The sequence below is a fragment of the Silurus meridionalis genome, chromosome 16, assembly GCF_014805685.1.
Source record: "Silurus meridionalis isolate SWU-2019-XX chromosome 16, ASM1480568v1, whole genome shotgun sequence".
NCBI classification, from domain to species: Eukaryota; Metazoa; Chordata; class Actinopteri; order Siluriformes; family Siluridae; genus Silurus; species Silurus meridionalis.
The window spans coordinates 775,989-803,016 of NC_060899.1; the positions used below are offsets into that span (position 1 = coordinate 775,989).

Genomic DNA, 27,028 nt, shown 5'->3' on the forward strand with positions numbered 1-27,028 from the left:
GATTTTAAAAAAGTATTTATTCAGCAAAACAGCAAACAGATGTAGAAATGTTACAGGAAGGCAGTTAAACAATTATTTAAATATAATCATGACATTGATTTGAAATACAAACTCAAAAAATGAGGAGGATGAGGATGAAGTTGAGGCTGAACTCCTCAAAACATAAAACTCACATTGTCAAAGTTTCACATGAGATTCACAGAAGGATTTTTAAAGCCAAAATATGGATTTGATTTCATACTCTGCTGCAGTCTTAGAGGCTGAACAAGAAAAAAACACACAAAATGTGGTGCCGAGGCCTGACGTGCGAGCTCCAAACCCTGACCACTGACCCCAATGCCCTGTCCACAAGATCTGAGCCCTGACCCTGAAGATCCAAACCCTGCCCCCCTGAACCCTGCCCCCTAAGGCTTTGCCCCTTGAGTAATACAGGTAAAAAAAAAAAAATCACAATTTCCGTCCGAATCATTCACAAAAGTCACGTGTACAGAACACGTTTGGATACGTGAGGAAGTCCGAGTCCACAAACTTTATTTCCTCAAAAATATCAACTAAACCACAAATTCTCTATTTCAGGAGAGAAAGTTTTGTATAGATTCTGGAGAGACTCCACTGGATGTGTTGCTTAAAGTAGAAAATCTTCTAATTATAATAAATTGAGTAAATAAATCATCAGGGTTTCTTAAATCTGTACACTTAAATACATCGTATTCTCTCTTCTTTTTCTCTAATAAAGCTGATCGGGTCGAGCGAAAACTTTCCACCCAATTTACATCATAATACGTGAAAACTGCTGACGAATCAATTACAAATAAACAATTATAACAGCAGTTCACAACTACAGACCGGCGGAGTTTCATTTACCTGATCAGCCACGACACACGACCTGAAATACTGGAGCCATGCGAGAAGGTTGAGGGCGGAGTCATTATAAGGGGCGGGGCAATTTGGAATACTGCATTACTGTGGTTCATTTATGGATCGTGTTATAATCATGAGCGAGATCAGCCAATCATCTTGCAGCACATGTGTCACAGTGTTACTGTTGATCTCCCATCAGAAAACTCACAAATCCCCCGAACATCACCACTCAACATTATTATAATAAACAGGTGGTGGTCTCGGACCTTCTGTACCCCGGATATGAGCAGTAACCGAAGAAAGCGCGGTTGTTTTACATGAGTAATGGAGAAGCTGCCGGTTGGCTCGGACGAGACGCGTAAAAGCTTCGTCACAAACAGTAGAAAAACGTTTTCACTTTACAAATACACAAAAACTGGCTATTTCAGAGTGCTGCGTAACGAAGACGGATTCAGTGAGGACTTAGTATATTTACTATACTATAACAACACGCTACATCACGTGAAAAGCGTGTCGGTGTGAGGTCCTGAGTTGTCACGTATTCACAGAGTCATCAGATCGACTAAATAAAAAATGCCCAGAGTCATAAAAATGCAAAAAAAAAAAAAAAAAATAATCAAGGGGATCATAAATAACCAGTTCTACAATAAACAAAAACAAACAAAAACAATACACAAATCAGCAAAAGTAAATATCAGGAAGCAACACACACACACACACACACTGTGGTTTTCTTCACGTTAAGGCACGTCGGGACACACCGTGAGGTTTTGGCGAGGTTTCAGCGAGAGTTGTAGCTCGGAGAGAACAGACGCAGCTTCGGACTGCTCCTCAGATCGGGTGAATGAAGTGAGCTGTTAAAATGACTCGCGACCGGAGACACTGCAGTGGGAAACGAGACAGAGTTAAGATGACAACAAAGCGGGAAACACGCTGTACTTGTGTTATAGAGAGACACGTAATCGCACACTGTCAAAAGAAAAACACACTGAATTACAGACAGGAGCGAGAACAGGAAGAGGTGTGTGCCGTACCTGGAGGGGGCGGAGTTTTCTGGATGAAAGCAGAATGAACTGGTGGGTCTCTTGGAGAGAAAATAGCGTGACACACTGCAACGAGGGAAAGAGGAGATCAGCAAAATTACAGACAGACGACACTGATACGATACTCAATCAAATCCGAAAAAAAAAAAATACAAGTGGATCGGATATAAACACACACACACACACACACACACACACACACACACACACACACACACACACACACACACAAATAAATAAAACAGTGTTTATGAGTGAGAGATGTTTAGAGAGAGATGTTTTTATGAGTTTACCGATAACTATAACAGCTGTTCCAGCCAGGAGAGCAAACAGGGTGAAGAACATGACCTGATAGGAGTCCATGAACTGCTGCAGGATCCCATCTCCCTCTCCTCCTACACCTGCTGAACTCACACACACACACACACACACACACACACACACACACACACACACACACACACACACACACACACACACACTACATTAATCACTCCACTCACTACTGTGAAATGCAACACTTATGTATTGTGACATGGCTTCATTGAGTTTTGTTTTATCTTTGATATATTTTGTAGTAACTCTGATATGTATTACAGTTATTTTGATGTGCATTGTAGTTACTTTAATGAGTGTTGTAGTAACTTTGTTGCATATTGTAATTACTTTGATGTGTAATGTAGTTATTTTGATGCATTATTGTAGTTGCTTTAATGAGTGTTGGTAGTAACTCTGATGTGTATTGTAGTCACTTTGATGTGTATTGTAGTCACTTTGATGTGTAATGTACTCACTTTAATGAGTGTTGGTAGACACTTTAATGTGTATTGTAGTCACTTTGATGTGTATTGTACTCACTTTAATGAGTGTTGGTAGTAACTCTGATGTGTATTGTCACTTTGATCTGTAGTGTACTCACTTTAATGAGTGTTGGTTGACACTTTGATGTGTATTGTACTCACTTTAATAGGTGTTGGTAGTAACTCTGATGTGTAATGTAGTCACTTTGATGTGTATTGTAGTCACTTTGATGTGTATTGCAGTCACTTTGATGTGTATTGTACTCACTTTGATGTGTAATGTACTCACTTTGATGAGTGTTGGTAGTAACTCTGATGTGTAATGTAGTCACTTTGATGTGTATTGTAGTCACTTTTATCTGTAGTGTACTCACTTTAATGAGTGTTGGTAGTCACTGTGATGTGTATTGTGGTCACTTTGATGTGTAATGTAGTCACTCTGATGTGTAGTGTACTCACTTAAATGAGTGTTGGTAGTCACTGTGATGTGTATTGTAGTCACTTTGATGTGTATTGTACTCCCTTTAATGAGTGTTGTAGTCACTTTAATGTGTATTGTAGTCACTTTAATGTGTATTGTAGTCACTCTGGTGTGTAATGTAGTCACTTTGATGTGTATTGTAGTCACTTTGATATGTAGTGTACTCACTTTAATGAGTGTTGGTAGACACTTTGATGTGTATTGTAGTCACTTTGATGTGTATTGTAGACACTTTAATGTGTATTGTGGTCACTTTAATGAGTGTTGGTAGTCACTGTGATGTGTATTGTGGTCACTTTGATGTGTATTGTGGTCACTTTGATGTGTAATGTAGTCACTTTGATGTGTAGTGTACTCACTTTAATGAGTGTTGGTAGTCACTGTGATGTGTATTGTAGTCACTTTGATGTGTATTGTACTCACTTTAATGAGTGTTGTAGTCACTTTAATGTGTATTGTAGTCACTCTGATGTGTAATGTCACTTTGATGTGTAATGTAGTCACTTTGATGTGTATTGTAGTTTGTAGTAGTAACTGTGTATTGTTAGTTTAAAATAATCTGTGTAAAGATCTTTGTGAAGCTCAACTGTAAATTCCAGCATCCTAAATGTTACTGAGGAGAAGGAATGAGAACTGAAAGATTGTGAGAACCTCTGGTGGTGGAGCTGCTGTCTGTGGTGTGTACAACGGTGATGGGGATGAGAAGCTGTTGCTCGCTGCCAGGACTCCACACAGTCAGAGAGGCAGAGCTGACATCCCTCAGGTTCAGCAGGGTCACGGTGTATCTGATAAAGCTCGGGTAGGTGAAGGAGACCTCCTTTTCCTGAACCAGGATGGAGGGAGAGCTCGACTTTACCTACAGGTAGGGAGGAGTTTACAACACAGTCTTATAAAAAAAATCTAAAATGAATATTAAGACTAAGATGAATAAAAACTGATATGGTTAAATTTTCATGAAACCAATGAAGTATTGAGGAAGGGGTGATGGAGCTATGATTGAGGAGCAAGTGAAGATGTTATTAGAGTGATGATGGAGGTGTAAACAAAGTGTAATTGAAAGTGTTATTGAAGGTCAAGTCAAGTTTACTTCCATAGCGCTTTTTCACAACAGACGTTGTCTCAAAGCAGCTTTACAGAATTTAAGAGTGAAGGTGAACAATGTGTTTTTACTCCTGATGAGCAGCCATGGAGACTGTAGTAAAGGAAAAACTACTTTAGATGACATGAAGAAGAAACCTTGAGAGGAACCAGACTCAAAAGGGGAACCTCATCCTCATTTGGGTGAAGGTGTGATGGAAAGTGTGATGGGAGGCGTAATGGGAGGCGTAATGGAAGGCGTGAAGGGAGGGTGTGATGGGAGGCGTGATGGGAGGCGTGATGGGAGGCGTGATGGGAGGTGTGATGGGAGGGTGTGATGGGAGGATGTGATGGGAGGATGTGATGGAGGGTGTGATGGAGGGTGTGATGACGCACCTGCAGGTGCTTCAGTAGTCCCGTGGCTCCGTACACACTGAGTTCGGCGGTGGTGTGCTGGCTGCTCAGGATGATGTGAGTTTGATCGGAGTAGAACCCGGGTTTGACCTGCAGCTCGGCGCTGACCCGTTCTCCTGTAAAACGGCTTCCCTCCACATCCGCCTCCACCCTCACACCGCTCATGGACACGCTCAGAATCTTCACCTGCTGCTCCGTCATTGGCCCGAGTGTCAACACACAGCTGTACACACCTGCAGGACACACAGTACACCATCCTCAGCGGTTCGGATCATTGACACACACTCAGCCGTAAAGGTACACCAGGGGCACACTCACCTGTGCTCGTGTCGAAGGTGGTGTGTGTGTGGTAGACGTCGTGAGCTGAGAAGTCCACGGCGTCGCTGGTGAACTGCAGGTGGCACCTGATTGACTTCTCTGGCTGCAGAGAGGCGACGCTTTCCAACTGTGCGAGCGAGCAGCTTCCTGTACACACACACACACACACACACACACACACACACACACACACACACACACACACACACACAAGTATTAAAAGACCTGTTCTTTAAAGCTTGACCACACAAGTTCAGATAAAGCTTGACATACCCATGAGGTTGGTTCCTCGCTCTCTGGTAGTCAGAAACACTTTGGCCTCTCTTTCGTTTCTTACAGAACCCGAGGGAACCGTGGCAACAGTCTTTGAAACGCTGTCCACGATGACCTAACACACACACACACACACACACACACACACACACACACACACACACACACATTCCATAAGTAGAATTTCTCAACTCTCTGATTCTCCATAATGACCATGAAGGTGCTCAGCTTTCACTATTAATTGCGGACGTGAAAATGGTGATGTCACGTGCGACTCTGCGAATGCGTGTAACGTGTGTGAGAGTGGTAAAACAGTGAAACGTGTGTTCAGGGATATTAGATTAAAATGAAAATGAATGTTACACTAGAGAGAAACATTATGAGGCATTATAACAGTTTATAAAGTGCCCTCGGTGTGTAAATAATTTTTTTGAAAAGGGGTGTTTGAGATTGTTGTGATAGTTGTGATAATCACCTCTCTGTAGGTGCGCAGGTGTCCTGGAATCTCGTAATAAACGGTCACAGTGCCCACATCTCTAGCTACAGCCACACCTGTTTTGGGATGGATCTCCAGGATGGCACTGGAGGAAGAGCTCCATGTTCCTGAGAGCCCTGATTTAAACACAGAATAATATCATGATTACTAATAATAATAGTGATGAGTAGTATTGAGTGAAGGTGACTGGACTTGAGGTAGCAGTATGATGTCAGTGATGAATTGCGTCTGTCCAATCAGAATCCGGGATAATAAACTTACCATCATGGCTGACGAGCTGTGCTGAAAAACACACCACGTCAGCGGGTACGAGGTGGTGGGCGTCGGCTGGGTGGATGGCGTGATGGACGGGGAGAGCGACGTAATCCACCAGGCTGCTTTGTTCCGGATCCCAAATGCTCAACAACGTCAAACCAACGTTTACTGTCCTCACTGTGAGTGTGTTATTACTTACACCTTTACCCACCTGCACCAGGTCGTCCCTACACACACACACACACACACACACACACACACACACACACACACACACACACACACACACACACAACAGAGGAATAAAAAAATCATCAAGAACAATCAATAGATAGATAGATAGATAGATAGATAGATAGATAGATAGATAGATAGATAGATAGATAGATATTTCGTATTCATTTCCACGAGTGAGTGGGTTTAATGAGCAGCACGAGGAACAGATTAGTAAGTAACAGAGGTAGTAAGAGGGGTTAAAAGGGGTATGAGGGGTAAGATGTAAAAGGTGTAAGAGGTATTAAGAGGTAAAAGGGGTATGGGGGTAAGATGTAGTAAGAGGGGTAAGATGTAAGAGGGGTAAGAGGTATTAAGAGGTAAAAGGGTATGGGGGGTAAGATGTAGTAAGAGGGGTAAGATGTAAGAGGGGTAAGAGGTATTAAGAGGTAAAAGGGGTATGGGGGTAAGATGTAGTAAGAGGGGTAAGATGTAAGAGGGGTAAGAGGTATTAAGAGGTAAAAGGGGTATGGGGGTAAGATGTAGTAAGAGGGGTAAGATGTAAGAGGGGTAAGAGGTATTAAGAGGTAAAAGGGTATGGGGGTAAGATGTAGTAAGAGGGGTAAGATGTAAGAGGGGTAAAAGGTATTAAGAGGTAAAAGGGTATGGGGGTAAGAGGTAGTAAGAGGGGTAAGATGTAAGAGGGGTAAGAGGTATTAAGAGGTAAAAGGGTATGGGGGGTAAGAGGTAGTAAGAGGGGTAAGATGTAAGAGGGGTAAGAGGTATTAAGAGGTAAAAGGGGTATGGGGGGTAAGAGGTAAGAGGGGTAAGATGTAAGAGGGGTAAGAGGTAGTAAAAGGGGTAAGAGGTAAGAGGTATTAAGAGGTAAAAGGGGTATGGGGGTAAGAGGTAGTAAGAGGGGTAAGATGTAAGAGGGGTAAGAGGTATTAAGAGGTAAAATGGGTATGGGGGTAAGATGTAGTAAGAGGGGTAAGATGTAAGAGGGGTAAGAGGTATTAAGAGGTAAAAGGGTATGGGGGTAAGATGTAGTAAGAGGGGTAAGATGTAAGAAGGGGTAAGAGGTATTAAGAGGTAAAAGGGGTATGGGGGTAAGAGGTAAGAGGGGTAAGATGTAAGAGGGGTAAGAGGTATTAAGAGGGGTAAGATGTAGTAAGAGGGGTAAGAGGTATTAAGAGGTAAAAGGGGTATGGGGGTAAGAGGTAGTAAGAGGGGTAAGATGTAAGAGGGGTAAGATGTAAAAGGGGTAAGAGGTATTAAGAGGTAAAAGGGGTATGGGGGTAAGAGGTAGTAAGAGGGGTAAGATGTAAGAGGGGTAAGAGGTATTAAGAGGTAAAAGGGGTATGGGGGTAAGATGTAGTAAGAGGGGTAAGATGTAAGAAGGGGTAAGAGGTATTAAGAGGTAAAAGGGGTATGGGGGTAAGATGTAGTAAGAGGGGTAAGATGTAAGAGGGGTAAGAGGTATTAAGAGGTAAAATGGGTATGGGGGTAAGATGTAGTAAGAGGGGTAAGATGTAAGAGGGGTAAGAGGTATTAAGAGGTAAAAGGGTATGGGGGTAAGAGGTAGTAAGAGGGGTAAGATGTAAGAGGGGTAAGAGGTATTAAGAGGTAAAAGGGGTATGGGGGTAAGATGTAGTAAGAGGGGTAAGAGGTATTAAGAGGTAAAAGGGTATGGGGGTAAGATGTAGTAAGAGGGGTAAGATGTAAGAGGGGTAAGAGGTATTAAGATGTAAGAGGGTATGGGGGTAAGAGGTAGTAAGAGGGGTAAGATGTAAGAGGGGTAAGAGGTATTAAGATGTAAGAGGGTATGGGGGTAAGATGTAGTAAGAGGGGTAAGATGTAAGAGGGGTAAGAGGTATTAAGAGGTAAAAGGGTATGGGGGTAAGATGTAGTAAGAGGGGTAAGATGTAAGAGGGGTAAGAGGTATTAAGAGGTAAAAGGGGTATGGGGGTAAGATGTAGTAAGAGGGGTAAGATGTAAGAGGGGTAAGAGGTATTAAGAGGTAAAAGGGTATGGGGGTAAGATGTAGTAAGAGGGGTAAGATGTAGTAAGAGGGGTAAGAGGTATTAAGAGGTAAAAGGGTATGGGGGTAAGATGTAGTAAGAGGGGTAAGATGTAAGAGGGGTAAGAGGTATTAAGAGGTAAAAGGGTATGGGGGTAAGATGTAGTAAGAGGGGTAAGATGTAAGAGGGGTAAGAGGTATTAAGAGGTAAAAGGGTATGGGGGTAAGATGTAGTAAGAGGGGTAAGATGTAAGAGGGGTAAGAGGTATTAAGATGTAAGAGGGGTATGGGGGGTAAGATGTAGTAAGAGGGGGTAAGATGTAAGACAGGGGTGTGAAACTCAAATTCACAGTGGGCAAAAATTAAAAACTGGTTTTAATATTTTTGCATAAACATTAAATCTGAAACACCCAAAGTTTAATATTATAAACACATGAGAAATTACATTTGAAATAAAACACACATCAGTGCTAGTCGTTTCTTATTATGTCTGTCTCTCTCTCTATAGACTTTCAAATTCCTTTATAATGTAAATCATTTTCACAGGCCAACAACACAACAACCAAAAATAATAATAATTTCCTTCAATTAAAAAAAAGCAATCTTTCAACCATGAACAGTCCATACCTTGGAGTAAGAAAAGAGCATAAAGACAACATTCATTCATTGGTTGAAGTCAGATACCTGCATCTCTTCTTAGATACAAGTGCATCATGTCTGGGTTTAGACTCTGAGCTGAGCATCATGTCTGGGTTTAGACTCTGAGCTGAGCATCATGTCTGGGTTTAGTCTCTGAGCTGAGCATCATGTCTGGGTTTAGGCTCTGAGCTGAGCATCATGTCTGGGTTTAGACTCTGAGCTGAGCATCATGTCTGGGTTTAGTCTCTGAGCTGAGCATCATGTCTGGGTTTAGTCTCTGAGCTAAGCATCAAGTCTGGGTTTAGACTCTGAGCTGAGCATCATGTCTGGGTTTAGTCTCTGAGCTGAGCATCATGTCTGGGTTTAGTCTCTGAGCTGAGCATCATGTCTGGGTTTAGTCTCTGAGCTGAGCATCATGTCTGGGTTTAGACTCTGAGCTGAGCATCATGTCTGGGTTTAGACTCTGAGCTGAGCATCATGTCTGGGTTTAGACTCTAAACTGAGCATCAAGTCTGGGTTTAGACTCTGAGCTGAGCATCATGTCTGGGTTTAGTCTCTGAGCTGAGCATCATGTCTGGGTTTAGACTCTGAGCTGAGCATCATGTCTGGGTTTAGTCTCTGAGCTGAGCATCATGTCTGGGTTTAGTCTCTGAGCTGAGCATCATGTCTGGGTTTAGTCTCTGAGCTGAGCATCATGTCTGGGTTTAGTCTCTGAGCTGAGCATCATGTCTGGGTTTAGTCTCTGAGCTGAGCATCATGTCTGGGTTTAGTCTCTGAGCTGAGCATCATGTCTGGGTTTAGTCTCTGAGCTGAGCATCATGTCTGGGTTTAGACTCTGAGCTGAGCATCATGTCTGGGTTTAGACTCTGAGCTGAGCATCATGTCTGGGTTTAGACTCTGAGCTGAGCATCATGTCTGGGTTTAGTCTCTGAGCTGAGCATCATGTCTGGGTTTAGCTCTGAGCTGAGCATCATGTCTGGGTTTAGCTCTGAGCTGAGCATCATGTCTGGGTTTAGTCTGAGCTGAGCATCATGTCTGGGTTTAGTCTCTGAGCTGAGCATCATGTCTGGGTTTAGGCTCTGAGCTGAGCATCATGTCTGGGGTTTACTCTGAGCTGAGCATCATGTCTGGGTTTAGTCTCTGAGCTGAGCACCATGTCTGGGTTTAGACTCTGAGCTAAGCATCATGTCTGGGGTTAGACTCTGAGCTGAGCATCATTGTTCATCTTCATTAAAGAGAACAGTTACACACACAGATATGTGCTGGTGAACACAGAGAGGATTTGAGCAGCTTGGGCAAGGAGTTGTGCAGTGTGTCGGGGAGGAAACATGGAAACTGTGCAGCACACACAGAGTCCTACTTTCACTTGTTTGTTTGTTTAACCTTTATTTTTACAGGCAAGTCATTAAGAACAGGTTCTTATTTACAGTGGCGGCCTGACAAGTGGAATAACCACTTACCACTTGAGCGTGTCTCTACACTGGAGTTCAATCAGCTCCATTTGGAGGTTGGTGCGCTTTCCAAGTCAACCACAAACGGATTACTGAGTAGTTCAATTCTGCATTTCTGGGCTTCAAAGTCACTAAATCGGCGGGTAAATTCAGCGCTGAGTACGCAGTCTTTCAGCACGGAGTTTTTCAGCGGTCTCGACTGATGCGCCAACGCACTAACATAGCATTCTGGGATTTGTAGTATTAGCGGAGCATTCTGGGATTTGTAGTATTAGCGGTGTATGCGCTATATACTGGCGGGCCAGCACTAATACACATTTAATATGATCTCGCGGGCCTGAGTTTGACACCCCTGATGTAAGAGGTAGTAAGATGTAAGAGGTAAGAGGGGTAAGAGGTAAGAGGGGGTAAAAGGTAGTCAGAGGTAAATGGTGGTGGTACCTGTTGGTGGAGAAGGTGAGCTGGGAGTTGTGGCTGTGTAGAGCTTCACCGGTGCTGTCATGGAAGTGGACGGAGAAGGTGAGGACAGAGCCGAGAGGGAAGGCTGAAAGAGTCTCTGTGTTGTAGAAAACTGAACTGGTACTCAGCCTCAGGTACGACACGGTCACCACCTGCACACACCACCATCAACATGAGCCCAAACACCTCCACTTCCACCGACATCATCAAACCCCATGTAAAAGCTTCAGACAGCACTTTAAATCCTACATGAATTATGATCCTAGTTTGGATCTACCATCACCCCTCTGAGTCCAACATTACCACCAGGTAGAACATAGGTGTTACCTTCACAGCCAGGATGATGGTCTGATTGACCCCGAAGCTCTCCTGAGCGGTGATCTGTAACGACGCCATGCCCGTCAGAGAGCCTGACGTGAGATGGCCGTTATCATCCACGTGGATAAGAGGCGCTTTATCAGGACAGTCTAGAACCCGATACAACACAGAACCCACTCCATCCCTGAACATGGAGAAACAGTGTTATACCTCAAACCATTGTGTGAAACCTCTTCTGTTCTCCGTACACATGACGCAACACTACCGGAACTTACCGGTTGGTTTGAAGTTTCAATAAAGAGTTTGGTGACATCAAAATCTCCTCTGTCTGAACTTCAGGATTCAGCAGCTGCAATTTCTCATAAACCTGAAAGAAAAAAAAACAGAACCTGAAGCTCTGAGATAAAGACCGGAGAACACTGTGTGACATCTTTTCTCCTTGTACATGTAAAACTAAACACTGAACCACTCTCTGGTGTATTCCATACCTGGATCTGAATTTCATCACTGAGCTCCAGCTTGTTGCCCCACAGATGCCCAGCTTCTGGAACGGTCGCTCGTACCACCACCTTCAGTCCAGTGCGTCCTTTACTGCGGCCAGACACGCTCATGGCAAAGCTGTGCTCAGCAGAAAGTTTAACGGAGGCCTGAGGGAGATGAGAAAAGGTCGAAAAGAGTCAGGATTTTTCACTAAACACAGAGAAACAGGAGTTTAGACCCTCTGTGATTTAGATCTTTGCCTCATTTGATAGAAAAGTGATTCATGATTCAGAGATGTTTCGAGTCTCTGGCAGTGGATTAAGCAATAGGTTGCATCTATTTTGTGCATTATTTATCGTTGTTGGTTTGAAAATTCGAGAAAACTAGATGATCGATCTGATGAAATGGTGAAGCTGGATATCTAAACAGATATTGCTGATGGAAGACAGGAAACTGAGTCAAGTGTCACTCAGAAGAGGAGAATTCCTGCTGTGAGCTTAAAATCTGGATGTAAGATCTGGGAAAAAAAGTGCGCGCTAAACCGCATCACCATTTGAAGCAGTAATTTAATTTCCATCATTAGACAGTAAAAAGTTCAGGATTATGCAAATTATGAATAGCTTGAATAAAGTCCTGCTCTTGATTGTGTTTTTTTGTATATAAAATATGAAACCCAGTGAGGCAGGAGAGTCTCTCAGACATCACAGTACTTACTGGTCATTGACGTAGATTTGGATAAGATAATGAATCGCTTTGATGCCTCGCCTGGCGGACGCCGTGTAGCCCTTCACTAAGGTAGGACGTTGTTAAACACCTTAACATTTGTATCTAATTTGCTAATAAAGGGGCAACGAGACTCACTTTTTGTGCTGATTTTTTTCACCCACCTCAGAATGGCGAGTGTGGACGTCCAGGATGTCTCTCTTAGTTACACTCCAGTGGAACGTCAGTCCTGGAAGAGCGTTACCGAAGGAGAACGGAGTCACGCTGCTCGTCAGACCCATCACATACACAGGCATCTACAGCAGATCACCATCACAAAATATCTTAATCACACTCCGCAAACTTATCATGAATAAATACATTTAATTATGGCCTTCATTTGTACAATTTACTCCTATTAAATATGCAAAAACATACAAATATTCATCAATCTGCTCATTATAGTAAATCACAGCATTCGTTCCTGTTTAATAACCAGCCTGATTGATCACTGATTTAGAGACGGGGCTATGATATGAGCTCAATTTGTGACACTATTTTGGACCAATCATGATTGAAGTTACGAAAAAAAGAGTTCCTGCTTATCTGCAGCTGAAACTGATTTTCATGTTACAGTAGGAGACCTGCGAGATTTACATATTCATGCATATTCATGAACCTGGAAATATTAAGGGGGTAAAAGATTGTGAAATCCTTTAGCTGTTTTAAAGTTTCTTGGGAGAAAAGATTTTTTGTCACTGTTTGAAATATATTTGGTAAATATGGTGAAATGTTAATCAACAACTGAACAATTAATAATTAGTGTGTGTTAATTGGGACACGCCCCCTAAAAGCGTGCATATGCAAATTAAACGATTTCTATTGCGAATTAAACCTTATATATCGGTGCTGAACAAACAAGAATAATAAAGGTGTAATATTTTAGGGAAGTGAGTAGAGGACTGGGGTTACCATGGTTCCCGTCTTCATCCTGGTGATGGGTGCGCTGATTCGGATGCCTTTCAGCTGCACCACCTCCACCTCCACCTGATCCTGAAACACCAAGAGCGTGAACGTGTGTAAGTAAGTGTGAAGATACGTGCAGGAAGTGGTGAGTAAATGCTGACGAGACGTGTTACCTGCGAGATCACCACCAGTTTGCCGCTTTCCGTATCGACGGCTTGTACGACTCCGGTGACGGTCATGTTGCCCACGGCGACGCCCCGAACCAGACCGATGTTGTTAACGGAGGCGATGTTCGAGTCGCTTAAGGAGAACTGGATGTTGGATTGAGGCTGTGGACCTCCTTCTGATGTGATCTGAAAAACGGTTTGTTTTCGGTTGTTAGAAAAGTGAACATTTGCAGAACAAATGTGAAAAAAAAACCAGATGCTCTGACCTGCATCACTGCCCCGATAATCAGCGTGACTTTTCTTGGGAGCAGCCTGAAAGGTGGGAAGACCTAAACACACACACACACACACACACACACACACACACACACACACACACACACACACACACACACACACAGTCAACACTGCGGTACATTAACTGGTGTAAAATCTATAAAGCTGTGAAAGACTTTACTTCGATTTGCTGCGGTACAGATGAGATGGTTCTCCCGTTTTTATCAGTCACGAAAGCGGAGATACTCGTCTGTCCGATCATCAGACCTTTGACCAGGAACGTAGCCGTGTCCTTCTCAGAGTACTCCAATAAAGGTCTGTTAGAAAATAGTTATTTCCATATAAATAGCTAAAAATGTAAAACACATTATTATAAAACGGGACGTAAATTATTTCTACTCACTGCAGAGACACGAGGGATGATGCAGCTTTCAGTTTCAGATTCATATTAGAGAAATATTTGGCAAGAAACGGCTTTTTGGTGTCGTCCAAAACTCGAACGTAAGCTCTGACGGACTTCTCGATCTCCACCTAACAATGCAGTTACATCAATAAAGTATTCAAAATATAACGTAAACCATCACGAACCATTTCCAGTCAATTAAACAATAATTAATAATAACAACTAATACATTTTTTAGTTCTTAATTAACATCTGAAGTGTGTGTGTGCGTGTGTGTGTGTGTGGATGTTGATAATCTTCACCTGGACTCCATGCCTGGTTTAGAGTAGAAACAAGAAGCTGTTTAGAGGATTTTAGATTAAAAGTGAGCTCTAGAGGTCGATCGATTCATAGGTTTTACCGATTAATTTTTTACAGCTAGTAACTATGGTAACCACAGTAACACGATGCTGTAACTATCTGCAAAAATCCACACCAATAGTTTTTCCACAGGTGATCAGTTGACCTCTAATGAGGGTCATCTAAAAACATTCCAGGAACACTAGAGTTCAGAAGATCCCACACCTTGTGAAGATCAGTACCAGCTCTCCTCCTCACCTTATCCACCACACGCACGTAAACCTCCAGGATGTCAGACACATGGACCGTGGCTGTGGCAGGGGCGGGGAAGGTCAAGCAGAGGTCGTGAACCATCACCTGGAGGACACCCGCATGCGCTGGAACTACCTGGAAGATGTTAGAAGCATGTAAGGAACCTCTGTAGAAACTTCATTAAAGGTCTATGAGTTGTTTGTGTTTAAGAGCCCAGGTGTTCTGGGATCAGCCCACCTCAGCGATTCCCCGAGACTCCTGAAACACCACGTCAGCGATTCCACGGATGCTCGTGTTCACGAAGAAATAGCCTGAGCCTTCTCTCAGCACGAGCTCGGCCTGACGCACAACAAAACCATTCATTCATTTATTAATGCATTCAACAGACGTTTATAGAAGATTCATCAAAATCATGACTCTGAAAGTCACTCTGGATCTCACATCCTAACCATCTCCAGAGCACTGAACACCAGGAGAGCCAAGCACAAGAGAAGCTTCTTCTCCAAGGCAATCCACCTCATGAACAGGTAAATGCTCTCCCCATTGTGCAATACAGATTTATTTATAAAATATGTGCAATACCACTTTTTTATTCATATCTTTCCTATTTTATTATCTGTGATGTTGCTTTTGTCACCAAAACAAAGTCCTTATAAGTGCAGAGATACCTGGCATTAAAACTCTGATTCTGTATTTAATTAAAGAAACAAAAAAAAGAACAGGAGAATAAAGAACTAAAGTAAGAGATTTTACAGAAATTAAATAAAGGAATGATTCACTATAAAAAATAATAAAGTATTACATGGACTGCTGAAAAAGAACTGGGCGCTGAATGATGCACAGGGCATAAAGGGACACAGAGGGGCAGTGAGAGGCACATAGGGCCAACAAATAGGCACAGAGTGGAAGCAAAGTACACATGGGGGCAGCAAGAGGCACAGAGGGGCACACAGGGGCACTGAGGGGTGCACAGGGGCAGCAAGATTGGATAGCGAGAGGCACAGAGGGGCAGCGAGAGACATGCAGGAGCACCTGACACAAGGAATGTAGGATGAGTATGAGCGCATGTGTGAGCACTGAGACGGGAGATCAGAAGGTGGTGTTGAATGGTGTGGAAAACTTACCCTCACATCAGGGTGGTTATAAATAGAGACTGACTGAGGGGTCACAGTCACATCTTCAACCAACAGGAGGTCCAATGTAGCAGAGACCACCGTCAGAGACTCAAACTGAGAGAGAGAGAGAGAGAGAGAGAGAGAGAGAGAGAGAGAGAGAGAGAGAGAGATGAATTAATTCAGCCCAGTCTAAAACCACTTCCTGTTCACTAAAGAGAAGTAAAAAAAGATTAGTTCTCCTGCTGAATAAAGCAGGTTGGGGACAGAACAGTGGGTATGAAGGGGTCATTAGAGAGTTATAACTGTGTTATAAAGCAGTAGAAATGTAGCGATGGGTATTTTCCAGTTTGTGTGTGTGGCGTGACTCTGTGCAGCTTTATGAAAACTAACGTCCTCAATTTGTTTTTATTTGTTTTAACCGTTGCCAATAGCAACCAATGAGGTCTGATCGCGTGTCTGCAGTGACAAAACAACCCACATGCACACGCACGCACACACACACACACACACACACACACACACACACACACACACCCTCTCATCTTTACAGGAAACGAAACCTTGTTATGAAAGGTGCAGTGTGTGTGTGTGTGTGCGTGCATGAGTAAGAAAAAGAGAGAGAGAGAGAGAGAGAGAGAGAGAGAGAGAGAGAGAGAGAGAGAGAAAGAGAGAAAAGAAACTTACCCCTGGTAGAACAGCTGCTTTCTCAAGATGAGACGTCTGGTACCCCAGTGCACTGACGGTGATTGCTGCCACGCCCGACTCGTGATGAACAAACACCGTCTGCCGTCCTGCAAGTGAAAAACGTGCGCTTTAACATACATGCTACAGAAAACAGTGGCAAAAAAAGAGAAAGAATGAGAGAAAGAAAGAAGAAAAGAACCCGTGGTACCGTGGAGTTTCTTCTGTTCGGTGTTGCTCTCCACAGTGATGTACAGCTCCATGGGTTTGTTGGACTCGATGCTCGCCAGCGCGGCTCTGGACGTCTCCCACGTTACACTCAGGGAGCTGAAGTTATCAAACTTCCTGCCCTGTCGGTCAAACACCGCCACGTCCAACTCTGGGTTCCGATAATTAGACACGGGAACCTGAGGGACGAGTAACAAGTTAAAAAAAGAAAATGGAATAAGAAATATTGAAAGACAAAAAAACAGAAGGAGAAGAGGACACAAGAGCGATATGAGAAGAAAAAAAATACAGGACAGAAAAGACATGACAAGCGAGATCAGGACAGGAGACACAAGACAGAGAAATCTAGACAAAGAGGTCAGGACAGGAGGGACAAAACTAAAAACAGGACAAAGGACAGAATAAGTGTAGGACAGAGGGGACAGAGGGACAGGTAAGACAGAATAAAAAGGGTAGAGCAAGAAGGACAGGATAAGAAGGGTAGAACAGGGGAGACAGGGAGAAGATAAGAAGGGTAGGACACTGAGGACAGGATAAGGAGGGTAGGACAGAGGACAGGGAGGACAGGATGGGGGACAGGATGAGAGATAAGGGACATTAAACCAGCGGTGCTCCTGTGATGGAGGAGTAAAAAGAAGAGACAGAAGGACGAGTGTACCACTTGTTTGTTGTGCTGCAGCAGGGGACAGGACAGGTCCAGCTGGGCGTTGGTGTAGACGGGGACGAGTGCAAGGCGTGATGGAGGAGCGCAAACAAACTTCACCACTGCTGGTTCCACTGCCGGGAACGGGTTAGTCAGCGTCGGCCGATTCCCTACAGTCACCGCTAACACCTGGAGACACGCGGGAAATACATCAGTACACACACACACACACACACACACACACACACACACACACACACACACACACACACACACACACACACACACACAAACCCCTAACCTCAAGAAACAAGGTAAAGATTCCTCACCTGTTCCCCGAGGACACGGCACGTCGCTCTGATGTTGTGAGTGAAGTAGTTGCGTGACGCAGGGCCTGTTAGCGTGAGCGTCACACTGGTCGGATCCTCGGCCGTCAGGTTCCTGAAAAACTTAGAAGGTTCGAGGATCCAGGGCTTCGGGCCGCCTTCAAACAGCATGTCTTTAGAGGAGCCGAGAGTGACAAGAGCAACGGAGACGGGATCTACAGCCTGGAGTGGAAGGAGGGGGATATTTCAATGTGAGAATGTGTGTGTGTGTGTGTGTGTGCGCCTGCGTGCCCGTATGTAGTAGCAGGACTCACTCTGAGAGGTGGGTATGCTGCGATGGTGATCTTGGCGCTCAGGTGAACATTTCCGTGTGTGTAACTGACCAGCAGGTTTGTGTAACCTGGAGATACGGCCTGCACACGCACACCACTGCAGTGCTGCTGACCCGGGGGTAAACGCCCTGCCCACACACACACACACACACACACACACACATTAAGCTTTACACTATCATACAGTCATCATATATCCATCCTAATGCGAATATGCAGAGAAGTGCAAAAGTTCGTGCCCCCCCTCGTTAACAGCACCGAGTGTTTTAGTTTTATTTATTACGTGTTCAGACCGGTGTGTGTGTGTGTGTGTGTGTGTGTCTCACCCTGCTGGAGCTGGAACACGCCTTGATTTTCCATCTGCACCTGCAACTCAAAGTGTGAGCAGTCACTCAGCGTGACCTTCTCACCCTCCTCGGAGCTCAGCTGGCCAAAGATACGCAGTGGAAGCTCCAGACCCAGGTTCACCTGAGCCTCCACCACACACGGAGCAAATTCCATCCTCACCGGCTCGATCACGTACACCTACCACACACACACACACACACACACACACACACACACACACACACACACACGAGTGTAAACTACTCTGTACTCTTACAGCTTTACCTCTGACTGGTAACACAGTGCTGACACTGGAGGCTCCTTCCAGTATCAATAAATAAATAAATAAATAAATAAATAAATAAATAAATAAATAAATAGACAGACAGAACACATTTCATAAATGTAATGCAGCTTGAGGTGCTTTACAATGTGAAAAAAAAAGAATAATAATTAATAGTAAAATAAAATTAATAGAAATCATGTAATAAACAAAAATAAATATTTAATTAAATTGCAGTCTCTCAATAAACAATTCTACATGAATAAAAATGTATCTATATAAATTATTTATATAAATTATTCTGTACATTCATTAAAACTTGCACTTTCTGATGTTTTTCTTTGTATAGTTTAAAATAAACACTTTATCCTGAACATAAACAACAGATAATTAGTGTAATTATATTATGCACATATATGCAGATTTAATGAGGTCATGCACGTCATGAAGTTTCGGTTTCTGTGATGTGATTTTTTGTTCTCACCTTCATCTCTCCGTAATGTAGAGGGTTCCGTAGGTCGTAAGCGAACACCGTACTCGCGCCGATGTCACGCACCGTCGTCATCACGCCCTTCACCGTAACCGTAGCGACAGCCGCGTTCGAGGACGACCAGCTGAAGTTTCCGCTTCCTCCCTTCGCCTGGACCATAGAGAAAATATCATTTATATTTAAAAATTAATTCTAAATATCAACCATATTAAAATCTCAAATTACCATTTTAAGTTAAAAGAGATGCAAATAAAACACCAGTAGCAAATACCTCGATTTCATTTGTTAACACTTTCAAACGTATTCAAATAAATAATAAAAAAATTAATTAAAAGAAAGATTTATAAACTTATTTCTAATAAGTATTAGCGGTGTGTAGGTTTCTAAATATTAAAAAGTAAATTTTTTTAATAATATAAAATAAATATCCACACAAAATATTTAAAAATTATTTTTATATAGATACAATTAAATAAATAAGCTTTCATGAATATCAAAATAAAGTACTATGTTTTAATACTAAAAATTATTTTTATTGGGCAACAACGTTTTTTTAATATCTTTTAGCAAATAATTTTCAATTTTAAAAGAAGAAATTATTAAGTATAAAAGTATATGTTAATTTGTTTAAAATATCGATATTATTGGTGCTATAATATGTACTTATATTTTTAATATATAATATTAATAAAAGTGTTTGTTTTTATGATAAATGCATGAATTCCTATTTAAAAACACTTTTAGCCCTAATGTATTTAATTATTCAATATTCTTTAAATTATTTCTAATTGTTTTTCCTTTTGTTTTTAGAGTAAATACATTCATTATAACACTTCATGAGAGTAAATACAGTGGGGAATTATTATAATCATTTTAAAAATTGCCCCTTATAAAGAAATTAACAGTCTAGATTTTTATGTTTGATGTATTTTAACAGAAAAAGACAGAATATAAAAATCCTTAAAAAAAAAAAAAAAACACCAGTCACAGAATCAACCTCTTCCATTCAAACCTCTCCACCACCATGGGTGAGAACAAAGAGCTGCTACAGGACGTGAGGGACGAGGTTGAAGACCTGCACCAGACTGGAATGAGCTGGAATTTTTTATGAATAAAAAAGTACCTTAATAGTGTACTGATACGCCCCTTCTTTCGGTTGCCATGGGAATGTGAGGATGGCGGGATTGAGGACGATGGGGTTGTAGATTTCCACGTCCTGTTCGTTTCTTACTGGGACAGGAAGTGTGTGTTCGATTCCTCTCTTTTAAAACAGGAAGTGAACGGAGCAGGTAAAAACACGGTCATACTGAGAAAACCACTTAACACACACACACACACACACACACACACACACACACACACACACACGCACACACACGCACACACACACACACCTTATCCACAACGGCCCTCAGCATCCCCTCAATGAGCGTCTGTCCATTCTTCACTGCTTTAACATGATGGTATGATCCGTTCAGGGACGACTCCAGAACCTCGAAGAACTCTTTAGGAAAGGTGGGTTCTATCCGGACGTTCTGTTAGAACACACAAGTGTAAAACATCCATTTCATTTAAAGGAATGTTTTTTTATCCTTTAGAACCCAAATGATCAAGTGTACTAACATCAGAGAGATAAATCTTGTTGCTGGACTTGTCAAAAACTTCAATGAAGATCTCATAGGTTCTTCCAGTCTCCAGAACCCAACGTTCTCCAGGGTTTATCTTAAACACTGACACAGCAAAGTCAAAAATTACACCGAGAAATAAATAAAAACCATCAGGAGATATTTGTGTAATTTGGTATGTTACATTATTTATAAAAAAGAATCTTCTGGAATAATAAGTCAAATTGTTTAAATTTTTAAAAAACATTTACAGATAAATGAATTGAATTCATTTAGAAATAAACAGATGCTGAAATTCTAAGCAAGAATTATTCGATTTAGGATCTAATAGACACAGGAGCAGTGCTGAGAAAGATGTTCTTTTTATGTAGAACTTTAAATTAAAAACAGGAGGTTTTAAGATTACGTTCATTTATCTACCAAATAGGACATTTGAACAGTGTGTGTGTGTGTGTGTGAGATACTAACCCAGGTATCCAGGTTCCACCACGTACAGTGTGCTGTTTGGAAGTCGAGATGCTCCCTTCATCCCCAGAGCTCAACACTGAGTCAAGGTTCAACCATCAGCGTGTCTCATCAACACCTACACACTGCCTTACTCAAATATTCTGACACAAACTATACAAAAAACACACTTTTTTTTCAGCTACAACTGAAATTAAATGAGATTAAATCTATTTAATGTTTAAAAATCTAAATATTTAAATGTATTATTATTAAATCGCTATGAAATGTCGAAAACACACGCACATAGAAAATAATGATGCATTATTTAATATGGAGACCCAATAATATGAGTTATAAACTCATAAATGCATTACAAACTCATTAATATTTAATACGGACTCATTAAGACTATCAACGCAATATCAAACTCATTAACATAGTCATTCATATTAATTATAGATCGTTTATATTTATTAGACCCATTAATATATTCATATTCATGTGATTTTCATTGGGACAAAGAGCAGATCGCACACATAATTACTGTTTTGAAAGATTTGGAGGATTTCTGTTAATATCTGAGCAGAAAAAAGAGCATGTGTGCGAGATGTGAAGGATACTCTTGTGATCCAAGACAATGTTTGTGTGTCCGTGCTGAAGAGCAAAGACCGTCGAGGTGCTGGGATCGAGCTCAGCCACTGCAGAGTTCACGTTTACTCCAGGAGCCACCACGCTGTTCTTCAGCTGGAGCTCATACTGATCACACGGCATAGAGAGCTCTGAGACGCGAACCAAACCAAACATCAAAAATCAGCAAACATGGAACACACCCTCCATCTCATCTACAGGATTCCACACAGACCTGTGATCTTTCCTTGCCGGATTTTCTGAACTTTGTACTTGATGGAGGTTCCGGCAAGTAGGTAGACATCGTAGGCAGGGCTCAGGAGAATGTTCTCCAGAATCAGCAGTCGCACCTCGGCAGCTCCGACATGCTGTAGAACATCAGGGTCACATCAGAAGGTGTTTATATCACAAAATTCAACTATTTAATTTCAGCCCATTTTTTATCCAATATGAGGCGATATTATAGCCTCAGTATTATTCATTACAAGCTCATTAATATTCATAATTGACTCATAGGTGGTCATTATAACCTTATTAACATTAAATAGACTCAATAGTGAGTTGTAAACTCATTAACATTAATATTCATGAGACTCGATAATATTAAGTGTTATCTTGCCGTGCTCCTTTAGAGGAAATATTAACAATACACATACGTTTTACTATTAACTTATTAATATTCATAGTTGATTCACTGGTAGTTATTAAAAACTCAATAATGTTAATTACAAAATCATTAATATTTATTGTAAGCTAATTAATATTCCACTATATACTCCCTGATATTATTTAAATTTAAAATATTTAGAGACTCAATAACAGTCAATATAGACAGAATAATGTGAGCTGTACACTCTTTCACACACACTCATTATGGGCTTGTTAATATTCATAGACTTGTTCTTATTAATTGCTGTCTCACTGGTTGGTGTTTAGAATTAATATTAAGTGTACACATTAATATTCATTACTGACTCATTAATACTCACTACAGACTTAAAAACAGTCATTAAAAACACAATAATGAGTGATAAACTCATTAATATTCACTATAGACTCATTGCACACGATTATTTTGACCTTTTTTTTGATGAAAATGAATAATTTAGAGGAACGATGTAGTGTGAGCTCTCCAGAAGAAGTGCTGAGGTTCAGGAGAAGTGGTGTACCGTGTACAGAGGCTCTTGGATTTTAGCTTTGAGTTTTGCGTGGCCAGTTTTAATCCCAGATACCAGGATGATGTCTCCCTGCTTCCCCACTCGCTCCATGTCTGAGATGTACGTAGGAGGTGTGTAGGTCGAATCGGAGAACTTCAGCACTCTGAGAGGGAACGAGTAGCATCAGTCACATGAATGCATTTTAAATGAATGATAAACACTGTGTGTGTGTGTGTGTGTGTGTGTGTGTGTGTGTGTGTGTGTGTGTGTTAGTTACCGTAAGGAGCTGTAGGAATCGGGGAGTGAAGTCGTCTCTGTGCCCTTTACGAGGCTCCAGTCAAACACCAGACCAGCCAAAGTACTGAACGTGTTTCCTGCACAAACACACAACTCTAATCATTACACAATAAAACATCAGAGCGAAAACGTCACTGCAGGGTTGAACGATACGACCCAAATATCACATCACGATACTCACAAGCCCTTTTAATTACTAATCAACCGATAAAAAAAAATTATTCAGTTTAATATTTTAAAAAATTTTAATACAAAAAAAAAATTGGTCAAAAATTACAAAGAAAAAAAATTTAAGTTTTTTTATATTATTATTAAAAACAGAACATCTTTATGTTTTATTAAAAAAATACTTCATACGTTTTTTTTTATAAATATAATTTTTTTTAAATGTCAATTATTTATTTAATTTAAGAATTAGATTATTGTACAATATTATTGCAGCTGCTTCGAGTTAATTATTTATATAAACAGAAAAATTTTAATTAAACAAAAATAAAAAATTTGTTACATTTGACTGGAAAGAACATTTTTATATATTTAGTAAACAAATAAATTTTCTCTGTGCTGTAATGATCCATGATGTGTGTGTATGTGTCTGTGTGTAAAAGTTAGTGCCCCCACCCTCTGAATCCAGCGCGTGGATCATCAGCTCCAGGGGTGAGTCCTCCAGGTGGAGCTCCCGTGTGGTGGAGACGATCTGAATCTCGTTAATGACGTCCACGATGGCGTCGCAGCGCAGCACCTGCCCCGTCACTGGAACACACCAGAAGGTTTCAGGATCTACACTTCTGATCCAAATCAACCTGGACTACACCTTCACACACACACTCGTGTTCCTCACCCACGTCCTCTGCTAGAATGATGCTGGTGAGACGAGAGAGCTGAGTGGAACGAGCCTGCAGTATGGCTTTCTGAGAACATTGATTCTCCTCCACATCTACAGACTCAACACTCGCCACCTCGGGTCTGTTCGACGACCTGCGCACACGCGCGCACACACACACACACACACACACACACACACACACACACACACACAAACAATGTACTGATATTGCAGTAGAATCCGGTCTGATAAAGCTGCAGCAGCTATAAGAAGACAATAAGAACTTCACAAAACACAGAAACATCTCCAACCAATTTTGATGTGAGATGAAGTGAGGTGGATATGAGATGATGTGAGGTGGATGTGAGGTGGATGTGAGATGAAGTAAGGTGGATGCGAGATGATGTGAGGTGGATGCGAGATGAAGTGAGGTGGATGCGAGATGGATGTGAGAAAGTGAGGTGGATGCGAGATGATGTGAGGTGGATGCGAGATGATGTGAGGTGGATGCGAGATGGATGTGAGAAAGTGAGGTGGATGTGAGAAAGTGAGGTGGATGCGAGATGATGTGAGGTGGATGCGAGATGATGTGAGGTGGATGCAGATGATGTGAGGTGGATGCGAGATGGATGTGAGAAAGTGAGGTGGATGCGAGATGATGTGAGGTGGATGCGAGATGATGTGAGGTGGATGCGAGATGGATGTGAGAAAGTGAGATGGATGTGAGAAAGTGAGGTGGATGCGAGATGATGTGAGGTGGATGCGAGATGATGTGAGGTGGATGAGATGGATGTGAGAAAGTGAGATGGATGTGAGAAAGTGAGGTGGATGCGAGATGATGTGAGGTGGATGCGAGATGATGTGAGGTGGATGCGAGATGGATGTGAGGTGGATGCGAGATGGATGTGAGAAAGTGAGGTGGATGCGAGATGATGTGAGGTGGATGCGAGATGATGTGAGGTGGATGCGAGATGATGTGAGAAAGTGAGGTGGATGTGAGAAAGTGAGGTGGATGCGAGATGATGTGAGGTGGATGCGAGATAAAGTGAGGTGGATGCGAGATGATGTGAGGTGGATGTTAGAGAACATTATAAAACATTGAGGTGATACAGAGGTTTATCTTTGTCTTGTGTTTTAAATTATGAATGATTTATACACGTCACTTCCGGTTTACCATCTGTAGCAGCCTTCTGTAGCCTCCAGGGTGAAGTTGATCCTGGTGCTCCTGGCCAGAGGGAGCAGGACTTTAGGGATGTTGAGTTTTGCCGCCTGGCTTTTAAACGTGCAACCGGAAGTCAGGAGCAGCAGTAGGAACACACACCGGAAGTAGAGTTCTTCCATCAGGTGCCCGTTCATTCAATTCAGCCGGAGGAGGAGGAATCACTCAGAAGATCCGCTTCACTGACCTGCAGCCCCGGGAGAGGAAAACAAATATATACAGTTATACAATACATACAAATAAACAATAAACGAATTATTTAAAACAATTAAGTTTTATAGTTACACCTCGTGCACGCGCGCAGCCTTCTAACGGCCGCTCTCTCGCAACGTTATTCACACGGCACGTGCGCGCGCGCACACACACACACACACTTAACTACCCACGAGAGCGAGTTTTATTACCTGGTTAATCTTAATAAAGTAAAACACGCGCGCGCGCTGCCCGTCGCTCTTCTTCACCACAGAAGTCGCGTGGAAATACCCGCCATTGGTACGCCTGCCCACCACAGGACGCGGCCGCGGTGCATCCTGGGAAATGTAGGCTGTCATTCAAACCGCCGCCGCATCCCAACACGTCGCCTACAGCCTTCGTGATGTGTGAAACTGACCCTGCTCGTGCGCCCTTCAGAGCGCCCTATACCGGAACAGGAAGTGATTTGATACACGGCTCACACGGGACTCCAAAGACTTCCGGTTTTCCTGCCTAAAAGACAGAGAGTTTTATTTCTCAAACCGGTTTATTTACTGCCCTCAAAATGTTCTCTTTCACTTCACTGAAGGACAAAAACTTTCACTTTCTGCTTGTGTTTTTATTAAATATGAGCTGATTTTAAGATGTTTATAATAAATGGTATCATGTCGAATAAACAACATCAGGAAAATACTGAATTCATTATTTATATTTCTTTTATATTCATTATTTAATCATGAGACATTTCTGGATTGAGGTTTTCACGAATGTTCCTTTTATTAACATGTGATTAAAGTGTGTTAAGATATTCATGAAAATTAATAACATTAAAAACTATTCATATTTGTCTGAAAGAATCTCTAAACTGTCAGTTTTTTATCAATAACTGCCTAAAATACGTGTTTAAAGCACTTTTTAACCTTTTTTATATACACAGTTGGTGAAAAAGAACTTTTACTATTATTATTATTAGTAGTAGTAATAGTAGTATTATTATTATTGCTACTATTAATAATAATAAAAAAGAAGAAGAAGAATGGTGACTTTACAACTTTGACACTTATTATTATTGTTATTATTATTATTATTATTATTATTATTATTAATAATAATAATAATAATAATATTTTTTATGGGCACATTAAATGACACCCAAGGACGCATTAGATACAATAAAAACACAGAAGAATTAACCACAACAATTTAAAATAATACACTAAACACTATACAACCAATATACTGTATATACTATATTTTTTTCTATTGGTTCATGCAGATTATTTGACGCTTGCCATGTTTCACAATGTTGTAGAATTATTTATTAGAATAACCCTATTTTTAATAATCCAGATTTACTAATATTATCCTATAAAAAGAAAAAATATTGTCAATGATTATATTTATTGTTTGCAGTACTTGTATTGAGGCCAGTAAAAGTCATTACACTGTATTTGTACTGTAATCTAATAGACGGGAACAAAAACAGATGCAGTGATTAAATGACACACAT

The 27,028-nt window shown here is 41.5% G+C and overlaps 1 protein-coding gene across 4 annotated transcripts; it reads right to left on the reverse strand.

Annotated features, from left to right (window-relative positions):
- Window positions 1-26,230, reverse strand: nup210 (nucleoporin 210). Of its 4 annotated transcripts, none has more exons than XM_046869839.1 (41): window positions 25,731-26,230; window positions 25,282-25,513; window positions 24,123-24,259; window positions 23,903-24,034; window positions 23,262-23,358; window positions 22,997-23,147; window positions 22,063-22,195; window positions 21,821-21,979; window positions 21,222-21,290; window positions 20,752-20,858; window positions 20,523-20,663; window positions 20,252-20,389; window positions 19,123-19,278; window positions 18,355-18,553; window positions 18,011-18,156; window positions 17,700-17,918; window positions 17,386-17,559; window positions 16,711-16,906; window positions 16,503-16,609; window positions 15,828-15,932; window positions 14,941-15,042; window positions 14,710-14,838; window positions 14,113-14,240; window positions 13,891-14,026; window positions 13,700-13,762; window positions 13,440-13,619; window positions 13,273-13,353; window positions 12,486-12,617; window positions 11,607-11,765; window positions 11,394-11,485; window positions 11,128-11,302; window positions 10,783-10,952; window positions 6,025-6,245; window positions 5,743-5,879; window positions 5,268-5,382; window positions 4,995-5,141; window positions 4,659-4,909; window positions 3,837-4,041; window positions 2,198-2,308; window positions 1,896-1,970; window positions 1-1,743 (listed from the first exon to the last, which is right to left on the reverse strand). In XM_046869839.1, the coding sequence occupies exons 2-41, from the start codon at window positions 25,461-25,463 to the stop codon at window positions 1,643-1,645; spliced, it is 5,658 nt and encodes a 1,885-aa protein (XP_046725795.1). In that variant the 5' UTR covers window positions 25,464-25,513; window positions 25,731-26,230; the 3' UTR covers window positions 1-1,642. The 4 variants fall into 4 exon arrangements, with proteins under 4 accessions (XP_046725795.1, XP_046725796.1, XP_046725797.1 ...); XM_046869840.1 differs by having other exon boundaries at window positions 25,614-26,230; XM_046869841.1 differs by having other exon boundaries at window positions 2,198-2,305; window positions 25,282-26,230.
- Between the last annotated feature and the right edge of the window lie 798 nt (window positions 26,231-27,028).

Bases quoted from the DNA above. Each gene is read 5' to 3' on its own strand.
- nup210 (XM_046869839.1), bottom strand. From the start codon at position 25,463: ATGAACGGGCACCTGATGGAAGAACTCTACTTCCGGTGTGTGTTCCTA. The intron at 11,486-11,606 runs GTATGGAATACA...TTTTTCTTTCAG, and splicing joins GTGATGAAATTCAGATCCAG to GTTTATGAGAAATTGCAGCT. The intron at 4,042-4,658 runs GTGCGTCATCAC...CCCTACCTGTAG, and splicing joins GACTACTGAAGCACCTGCAG to GTAAAGTCGAGCTCTCCCTC.